At 33.0% G+C, this 10,702-nt stretch overlaps 1 protein-coding gene across 2 annotated transcripts; it reads left to right on the top strand.

The window, feature by feature from the left end:
- The first annotated feature begins 350 nt into the window (after window positions 1-350).
- LOC140432631 (uncharacterized) lies at window positions 351-9,144 on the top strand. Of its 2 annotated transcripts, XR_011949823.1 has the most exons (4): window positions 351-1,028; window positions 1,086-1,511; window positions 2,899-3,346; window positions 7,960-9,144. XR_011949823.1 is itself a non-coding variant. In XM_072520660.1 (3 exons), the coding sequence occupies exons 1-3, from the start codon at window positions 635-637 to the stop codon at window positions 3,231-3,233; spliced, it is 1,155 nt and encodes a 384-aa protein (XP_072376761.1). In that variant the 5' UTR covers window positions 351-634; the 3' UTR covers window positions 3,234-3,351. The 2 variants fall into 2 exon arrangements, 1 of the variants encoding a protein (XP_072376761.1); XM_072520660.1 differs by lacking the exon at window positions 7,960-9,144 and having other exon boundaries at window positions 2,899-3,351.
- Window positions 9,145-10,702: the final 1,558 nt, after the last annotated feature.

Genomic DNA, 10,702 nt, shown 5'->3' on the forward strand with positions numbered 1-10,702 from the left:
CGATACTCGATTTGCTGTGATTGGTCACAGCATAAGGGGTGCCTATACTGTGGATTGGTCAGCATCAAGAACGGTTGACTAAAATACATCTGTTTATTGTCCTTGGGCCGGCATCACGGTTCGTGAACTTGGAACTGGAACCGTGGGTCAGCATGAAGGACAGTAAACACAGGATCAGGATCAGGATGTAGTCAACCGTTCTTGGGTCAGCATCAGAGAACTTTCGATTGTTCGTAGTTCTCTGTCAGCATCTTCATCTGATCACAGAATACAACAGTTGGGATGGTGTATTCTGTGATCTGATCGATCTGATTTTGAATTTTTCAGGTTATGTATTTCTCTGTTTGGCGTTTGGCCACGACACTCACGACAGTATAGATAGACAACAAGTTGTTGTCTATACTGTGGTTTGGCGCTTAAGACTCACTAAGACTTAAACCACAGCTTAAACCAAATTAAACATCTAATGATTACATAGGTCCATAGGTGGTTTTATACCAATTTGCCCAAGCACACAGACAATTTTAATTTAAATTTTTCTTATTTATTTTTAAAAATATGTTGAATTGTTTTAAAAATCTGTTCGTTACAACACCATATTTAATTACCTAAGACTTTGTTTTAGCAAACAATTATGGATTCTGCCTATCCATCTATTTCAACAAGCTGTGAAATTAACTCAGGAGCCTGCCATCTTTGCAGCAAAATATTTAAAAATGTGGAATTACGAAATCGTCATATCAAAACAATACATAAAATAGATGTGTCCAAAAAGAAAATTAATCACATTATTTGTCCCTTATGTGAACAAGAAACTAATTTAAAAAACCATGAGAACTTACGAAAACATCTAAAGGAGAACCACCAGGTGAGTATTGAATTAATAACTTTTGAATTTTCTAGTTTACAAGAATATGAGACATGGAAAGACATGCAGAAATTTGAGACAAGTTATGTTAAACAGAGAGCAGTTCATAAAAATGAGTATAAGGTATTATACTATGCATGTAACAGAAGTAACTTGAATGGTAGGTCCAGTACTTTGTTACTTCAAATAATTAAAACTTATACTAATCTATATTTAGGATATAAGCCCAACTATAAAATTAGGACAGAGAAATCTGGTGGATCAATTAAAATTAAAGGAGTGTGTCCCTCCAGGCTGATTTGCAAACTGAGAGATGAAGGACAAGTTTCAGTCAGTTATTGGAAAACACATGCTGGACATAAAGAGGAATTAAGAACCATGCATCTGTCAAAAGAACAAGAAAAAATGGTTGTGGGGAAGTTAATGTCTGGGGTGCCACCCAGGAGAATTTTAGAAGATTCAAAAAAATTGGAAACATCAAAACCAGGAAGACTTGCCTTATTAACAAGTAAGGATCTCAGAAATTTGTCCAGGAAGTATAATATACACAAAAAACAAGATGAAAATGATATGGTTACAACGACCTTGATTCAGGAATGGAATGCTAACAGCAATAATTATGTTTTCTTATTCGAGGAGGAAGGTAAATATAAAAAAAATTTTTAATCCCTACCACAATTCCAATTAATCCTAATCACATTTGACTTGTGTGAATTATTACCCTTGCATGCCTCGTAACAAAGCTTACTCTTTAACACATTCAAAAACATTCATTCTTCAATATATAATATACAATAAACATTTTTAAATAATATATCTGCATGTGTAAGTTTTAAGTTATTGGATTTTTATATCAAAGCTAGTTTTGTTATGGAGGTGGTGGTGGTTAATGAGGAAAATTTACTGATTTAATTGTTACCTTTGCCTCACTCTTATAATAAATCTCACACTTATCAGAAATCAACAACTTTCATCCTTTAAATCCCTATAGAGTTTTAAGTTATTGTCTTTTTATCATCATTATCTGCTTTATGGGTCTTGGCATGTTCAAGAATACTTCTCCATTCCGATCTATTTTACACTTTGCCCTTCCAATTTTTGATTTTTAGTTTTAAAATTGCAATGTCTTGTTTTATTTGATCCTTATATCTAATGTGCTGTCTTTCTCTTGTTCTATGTCCAACTGGCATTTATTTGTTTATTTTGGAAGGTATTTCATCTCCTATCCTTTCCACATGTCTCTTTTTTGGAAGTCTTCCTATGTGTATGAATGTTATGATATTCAGATCCTAGTATGCTCAGTATAGTTAAAAGGTATATCTTCTTCTCCACATACAATTTTCTTATTGTACAAGTTGATTATCCGCTTAATTATTACATATGGCATTGAAACATGGACTCTCAACCAGCAGGAAATCAATAAGCTTCTAGTATTTGAAAGAAAGGTTCTCAGAATAATATTTGGCTCTCAAAGAGATGAATTCACAGGGGATTGGAGAAGACGCCACAATGCTGAATTGGTGACTATATGGAACTGAAAACATAGTTAGACATATCAAGGCAAACTGAATAAGATGGGCAGGTCACGTGGTACGATCAGAGGATAACAGTGTTAAAGACAGTGATTTTTGAAAGACCAGATGGTAGAAGATCAATATGCTGACCGAGAAATAGATGGAAGGATGATGTTGAAGCCGATTTATCTAGAATTGGGGTACAACAATGGGAAATAGAAGCTCAAGATCGTAGAGGATGGAGGGTGATAGTGGATGCGGCGAAGACTCTCCCCGAGTTGTAAAGCCAGTGAAGAAGAAGAAGAAGAAGACATACGATTTTCTTTTACTCATTTGTATATATACAGTATATTTATGTGGTTTCACTTCAGTAGTAGTCATTTAGCTTTCTTCCCTTTTAGTTAGTGTCCAGATTTCAAATCCATATGGGCTTATTAAGGTTTTATATAATTGGCACTTAGCTTTTTCTTGTTGTATTATCTGATCTTAGTTGTTTAACTACTAACCCTGTTTTAGATGATGTTGAAAGGTTTTTGGGAGAAACTTCAATTAACAAATCAAGGCATGAGGAGGAAATTAATGAGTTTGTTAGAGAGAAGCTAGAACAGACAAATGTGATCCAGGTAAAAACCAATCGAAGTCTTCAAATGGAAAACTTAATGGAAAACCTAACAAATTTCATGGAAGAATTAGACAACGAAAGTTTTACCAAATTTATGAGAGTGATTCAAGGAACAATGCATAAGGCAAAGGAAGAATTTCAGGCAAAGGCAAAGAATATTCCAAAAAAGCGAAAAATGGAGGACAGGAGTATTTTCCTTCCAATAAAAAAAGGATCTGAGTTATATTAAATGTACTGGGCCCTAGGCAAGGTTTAGAGGGGTTTTACATTTGCTATTCCAACAATAAATCCCCCCTTCTTTGATTTCCCAGATTTTTAACAAAGAATAAAGATATTTTATAGGTAACTATTTAGTGTTTCATTTGGATTTGGTTTGCAATAGTTATTTCCAGTCAACATTTGTTTAATTTTATTCAGACAATAGCACTCAATTCAATTTAGTGTATAGTTCTAGAAATAAAAAACAACAGCAATTTTTATTATAAGACAGCTAAGGAAAAATTTGGAGTGACAGAAAAAGATTTGCACATGGTATTTGTTAATCTTGAGAGGGCATGTGACAAAGTTACTTAAAGAGTGCTGGCTGAATATGTTAGTGGCGCAAGGTATGTATGATAGGCTAACAATTATGTGTCAGTAGCATTAGAACAAATGCAGGCGAGACAACAAATTTTGTGTGAAAGTAGGCTTCATCAGGGTTTTGTGTTAAGGCCATATTTATACTCATTTCTGCTGGAAAAGATAACAGCTGAACTTCAAGGGAAGGTCCTTGATCTTTAAGGTATGCAGATGATGCTGTGTTGGTAGGAAAGTCTGAGAGATAAGTCAAAGAAAGGCCAGAGCAGTGGTGATAGGCGCTTGAAGATAATAGATTAAAATTAAGTAGGACATACAAAAAAAAATTTGGAATATTCTTGTAATGGGTTAATAAGCCACAATTGAAGTTTAAAATAAGTATATTGACATTTCAACTTCCACTTCAGAAATCATTTTCAAAATACAAAACATTAATAATTAACAAATAATTTTCATGGGTTTAAAGTTCTCCAATGTCCTCCACATCTTCCACTTAGCTGACTCAGCCACCTATCATCATCACGACCGGGCATTTCTGCACTTCCACTATCTGCTGGAGTGTCAACTGATCCATTTTGATGCTCTGCTGAGATATCTTTACAAAAATCTTCACTATTCTCCATAATTAATTAATATCGATAAGTAAACAATTTTAAAATTCATGAAACAATTTACAATAATTGATAATATCCTCGTATGTGTATTTTCTATACATTATTTACCATTAACTTTATATTACATACTTTTTAGATATTCTCAAAACTACTTGATACATACTTGATTTGTTCACCAAAATATTATTTTCATATATATTTAAAACAGACTGTGCCACTATCTCGTGTCAACATTTCGTGAATACCATTATTTATTTATTTATTTATTCCACAAGAAACACATTTTACAGAATAAAATGTAATTACAAGTAGGGATTTTGACATTAGATATACCTACATGCTAAGATAAAGTGATCGAGGCAGGTAGAAAGTTAGATTTAATTGCTTTGATGTTGGTGTTGAAAATATCTATGTCGCTATTTTTCTTTAGTATTATATTGCACTGCCTCATCATGTTGTTTATGGGCGAGGAGTCTGTCTCACAAATAAAAACAGCCCTCTATTACTTAACCTTAAGTTAATCTTAGGTACCAAGAACTTTATATAGTTGATCAAGAATAAGTCTTTATATTTTAAGTTATTCACAATATAATTTCTGGAGACGTTCAGCTGGAAAATCTAGACTAGAAAGAGTAACGAACAACAGAATAAGAGAAATTATGAAAGTAAAACATATAATAGTAGACGATATTGGTACCCAACAACTCAGATGGTACGGTCATGTACAGAGAATGTCTGAAGAACGTCTCCCAAAACAAGTCTTAATGTGGACTCCTCCCCGCCTTAGTTGGAGAGAAGGCATCAATAGAGAAATGAAAGACAGACATAGAAGAAGACTTATGGATGAATCAGTGGCGCACCGAGGGGGGGTTTTGGGGGTTAACCCCCCCCCCCCAGGACCCTATTCCGACACTGTTACTTACACATTTTAAGGACTCAAAATGGAGGTAACATCATAAAAAAAATTTTGGTGACCAACCAAAACCCCCCCTCCCAGAGGCAAATTCTAGGTGCGCTACTGGGATGAATCGAGAGGAGTGGCAACTGGGTATCGGAATACGTAGGAGAACGTTTTAAACCGATCTATATTATATATATCATAAATGATATTGTTAACATAGGTTTTTGGGTTACTAAATAAAACACAAAGTCTTATAGAGATAGAATCTTATTGCGTTCAGGAAACTTTACATATTTCGTAATTTCCATAATTTTATAACATAATTCTAACCTAATATATTCTCATTATTCAGGCAACAGTTTCTCACTCATCCATCATCAAATTACATTATCATTTATTAGTGCGTCCCCAAAAATTGCTTAGTCCATAATAAAGACATTAAAAAGCTTGGAAGATTTATAGTACCTACAGTTAATATTTTTGTCTGTAACTGTCTCACGAAAAACATTAACTGCTTTAAAAAAACTTTTAATCAAAATAAATGTTATGGAAACATATAAAAATTTTATTAAATATCACCTCTTGTCAGTTTATTAAATCAATTATTTTTAATGATAATACCCCAGTGATGATGATGTGAATTAAACGAGAAAGTTTAATCCAGGTAAAACGGACGTAATTACACCTAAAATAGGGGCAAATTATCTTAATCTTCTCTTTTACTATTTTTCCCAGTTTATGATAGCTATATTTTTAAATAATTTACCCTTTAGGCTAAAAATATCTCGTTAGAAGGGTAGGTACTCGATATTCACATTGCTTTTTGCTGACAACCAAGTAGGTATAATTAGAAAACTTAATCTTTATACTTCACATCTTCACACTATCAACAAACTGGACCAAATATAAATATCTAACATCAGAATATACGTAGAATGAAATGGTTGGAACCGAAAACTTGTTACTAGAAGTAACATTTACAGTTCAAGTAGGACAACATATTTAGGAAATAAGAAACAGTAAACAAAATAACTAAATACTACAATTTTGTATGACAAAGTCATTCGTAGAAAAAGAAAAGAATTTATGGTAGTATTGTGAAAAAGTAGTGCGAATCTGGAATATAGCATACCAAATTCGATCTTAAACGAGACACAATGACAATGGCTGAAGATTATGGCAAATAATGGATCTGCAGGAATATAATATAATCCTGTAGAGGCGTGGAAACAATTCCAAGATAATTATATCCCGTTTAATTTCATTTTAAAGTAAAAATACGCACTTTATTGCTCCATGCAAACGCTTTCTACGCGATATATGATTAGTTGAGATATTCTTTCTTCTATGTTGCGCAAATTCAAGTAGTTTTGCACTAAATTGGTAGCAAGCGACCTAAATATCGTCTGACTTGTTAGTGGTAGATTAGATAAGAGTCAAGCAATGGCACTTTGATAGATAATAAACGTGACTCTGGCGATCAAGTACGGGTGTGTTACCTAAACTGCGTTTATATAAGTAGAGTCACACGAGAAGTATTTATAGAAATATAACTCTCAATGTTTTTTAATTTTTTTTCCAATCAATCTGACTAGCGTGACAGATTATTGCCAGCAAACCCTCTTGACAAGTCAAAAAATTAACACAAAAAACTCAATAGATGGGTAGGTCTTTTCTGAGCTTCGTAATTCTTTCCAATCATTAAAAATATAGAAATCAGGATTGAAAAACAAAACAAGAATTAATAATTTTGGCAGTGATAATTATGAACACAGTAAAATCAGTTATATATCTATTAATATCAAAAAGAACATATCTTGTTTTGTGAATCTTCTAAACTTTTTGTCTTATTTTGAGAAAAAGCACGTGTCTTCTGGGACGTACTAAAATTGAAATATATCTTTCATTTTTACCAAAAAATCTGATGAAATTAAAATTGATTTAATTTACACAAATATACCAAAACGTTTTAGAGAGGAACGTAATCCGTACTCTCAATAAAATTTTGAAGACTTAGAATAATTTTAAAAATATTGTTTACTACTAATACCAACTTATAATGCAGATGTTTTTTTATATATAAACAAACAAGTATGTATAGCGAAATAAATTATATATTTTATGAGGATACATAAATTGTTCTCATATATTATGAGGAAGATAAAACCAATACATAATTATGTTATAAATTATAATTTTGACGTAACTGTATGTTTGTCTGTTTAGTATAAATAATTGTCAAGTTAGTTCCAGATACCCAGTTTTTTCCACGTAAGAATTTGTTAAATTATCTAAGTATGTGTATTTGGTGCTGTTTTTTGACAATTCTTAGATTTTCAGGTTTCAAATGTTTGTTTTCCACCGGTAAACTTATTGCTGATTATAGAGAACTTTATAAATGATGCAGATGTTTTGGTATGTCGGAGAAATTATTTACGATCTATACAGTAAGCTATAAAAAAATGGGAAAACTCAATAAGCCTCTAACGATGCGAGCTAGAGGAGATGGAAGGCCAACGATCGTATAAAACAGGATCCGCAGCACGAGAGAGTTCCATCGAGTTCCATCAGAGTGTTAATCTATATTAACAACTCCACTGGGCCTTTGGGTGTTGACTGAAGATCAAGTGTTTTGCTAGAGTGTTGATCTACTGGCAGTTCCTTACCAATCTTAGAATGTTGATCTGACATAGACCTATTCTGTGCTTAAATGTTAATTAGTCACTTCCCACTCCTCGCTGTAACGAATGTTGATGGATTCGTTCTCCTCTAAATCGTCCTTTTTTTTGTTCACCGTGTGTATATTAACACACCATAATTGTCGTTTCAAGTGTATGACATTAATTCTATTTTATTTTTTGCAGGTATTAAACAGTGGAGCTATTGAGTTGTGCGTCGACATCGTCGCCGTAGAATTTAAATTCTCTCTCGAATTGTCATTTATTTCTTTTAAATATATTTGTATTTTAATTAAACCCGAGTTTTACTGAGTCTGCTCTCTAAATGAGTTGTCACAAATTGGCGCCCGTGCAGAAGTAAAGCACTACAAATTGGCGCCCGAACAAAAGTGGAAATACCGCTTCGTCCAGTAATGACAGACAGACACAGCACCGGGTGCCATGACAGGTACGTCGTGAATATACCGCCTGTCCAAAGAAGAATTGCAGCTCGACGCCAAAATGGTCGGTTTAGATTCCAAAAGACCCATCAAATATTTTAGATTATGACTAGGAGATATTTTTTAAAGATCACGGGGATCTGATAAAAACCGAATAAGACCGGAATAGGAACCGAATCCGAAAAATAACCTAACCCGAATATAAACCGATTTAAACCCGAATAGAAACCGAACCAAATAAGAAATATTTAGAATATGCTACAATTATTTCTCAAAGAAAAGGGAATGTAACGATGTGCATCTCCTAGTGCACTGAAATGTTCCGCTGGAGCGGAACGAGCTTAAGATCAATAAGAGACTCTCTGGCAAAATCCAACTGCAACAATTAAACTATTTTGGACGTCGTGAGGTCAAACACAGACAAAAGGAGAAGGCTTATCTTTCAATGGAAGGTAAAGGCTAAAGACCACGAAGAAGATCTCAAAGGAGATGGATTGACCAAATGCACGATGTAAGAGATAGAAATCTATGGAGACGGACCATGCAGGGGTCAAGACTGAAGAGAGATGTTACTATTATGCTTTAGTAACATCTCTCTTCAGTTTTGACCCTGTGGAAGGGATGTATTGGTCGTCGTGATATCGTGAATGGTCTGCCTCCTCATACTGCTATATGCTATACATTCAATAAAGGTCTACCTAGTGTCATGTTATATTTATTCTATCTTGTACGGTATTAAGAGGGCACCTTGTCAGGAGCTATGGAAAAGGGAATACAAACATTTGAACTGATATATAAAAGAATTTCCTAATGAAATGTCCTTATTTTAGCACTAAAATCCATTAAATTATAGTAGAGGTAATCATGTACACTTTTTTATATTTAATCGTTTGGGAATATATAGCACACCAAGTACCTTTCAAAAAGTATCGCAATAATATTTGCTTCATTCTTATTTTATGTTTTGTTTCTACGAAAGCTAAAATAATATTTATATGATAATTATTAAAACATTAGAAATAACTTCCAGCACAAAATCAGAGATGATTTGAATATTAATGTAAATGTATTTTACACAAATAAAACCCTTTGTTACTACATATGAGATAATACGAAATACTTAAAGTTTACATATTGCCTTCTTCTGTATTTTTTAAATCTACTCTTAAAACAAAATTTAAGTATGTCCTGTTATGATAAAAACAATTTGACTGAACTTCAGTAACTTCTTGCTTAAAATAACAACTTAACAGCCCACATATAGGAAGAATGTGACATCTGCATTATAAATTTGGTTCTACTAAAAGTGTACTTGTTCTAATACTAGCAAATGCACGCAACATGTTCTCAGAAACGATCTTAACAGAATAAAAAAAATAATCTACACTTCATTCATTTTTTGTTGAATATTATTATGATTATTATTTAATATGTAACAATATTTACATTTAGAATAATCATTTGCTCCACAGTGAAGCAATGGTGTTCTGTTAGTACTGGAAAATCAAACAATAGTGGTAGTACAGTTAGACATATAAAAATAATCAATTATTATATGTATGGTCCATATTGTTTTTCTTTATTGTAAAAAGCAATAAGTTTTATAAAAATAATGTTTCTGCACTTGGATTATAATACTACGTTTACGGGTATCTTATATTTGACAATGGTATATTGCTTTAGTGGTTTGTACTGTCGAAAAGTGTCAATGCAATGGGAATACTACAAGAGATAGGACAAACATATCACACTTTTTGGAAAAGTTACACAAATGAATAACAAAACTTTCTAAAATATGACCAGATATATTTAATATTACTATTTACGCAAAATTAAGTAGAATACAGTAAGATGAGGCTACGTGCAACTCTAATTTTGACGAATGGATAATACAAAAGGGGACTTTCGTATTAGCCACAATAATACAAAATGAGTCTTACAAGTAGCAATAACAAAATTACAATAACAAGTCTTATAATGAAGCAAATAAGGTGATAGTTGTGAGACATTGAATAGCTAAGATTTATAATAAAAATAAAGATAAATGCACTGAAAGCTTCTGCAAAAATTACAGTAGCTGAAGTGACTAAAATTGTCAAGTAAAATTTAGAAACACTCTTTTTCTCCTTTATGTGTCATCTCCTCTAAGAAGGTTGGCAACCATCATGGCAATTCGCACTTTCGATACCTCTGCTCTAAAGAGGTAAGCAGAAGTGCAGTTAAACCAAGCTCTCAAATTGTTTAACCAGGAGATGCGTCTTCTTCCGCGACTTCTCCTACCCTGTATTCTTCCTTGAAGTATTAATTGCAGCAAGTTATAACGCTCGCCCCTCATGACATGTCCCAGATATTGCAGTTTTCTGACTTTAATTGTATTTAAAACCTCTTTATCTTTTCCCATTCTTCTCAACACCTCGACATTCGTGACTCTATTCACCCAACTTATTCTTAATATTCTTCTGTATGCCCATAACTCGAAGGCTTCTAAT

The sequence above is a fragment of the Diabrotica undecimpunctata genome, chromosome 1 (genome assembly GCF_040954645.1).
Source record: "Diabrotica undecimpunctata isolate CICGRU chromosome 1, icDiaUnde3, whole genome shotgun sequence".
Taxonomy (NCBI): Eukaryota; Metazoa; Arthropoda; class Insecta; order Coleoptera; family Chrysomelidae; genus Diabrotica; species Diabrotica undecimpunctata.

Bases quoted from the DNA above. Each gene is read 5' to 3' on its own strand.
- LOC140432631 (XM_072520660.1), top strand. From the start codon at position 635: ATGGATTCTGCCTATCCATCTATTTCAACAAGCTGTGAAATTAACTCA. The intron at 1,029-1,085 runs GTAGGTCCAGTA...ATCTATATTTAG, and splicing joins TAACAGAAGTAACTTGAATG to GATATAAGCCCAACTATAAA. The intron at 1,512-2,898 runs GTAAATATAAAA...ACCCTGTTTTAG, and splicing joins TTTCTTATTCGAGGAGGAAG to ATGATGTTGAAAGGTTTTTG.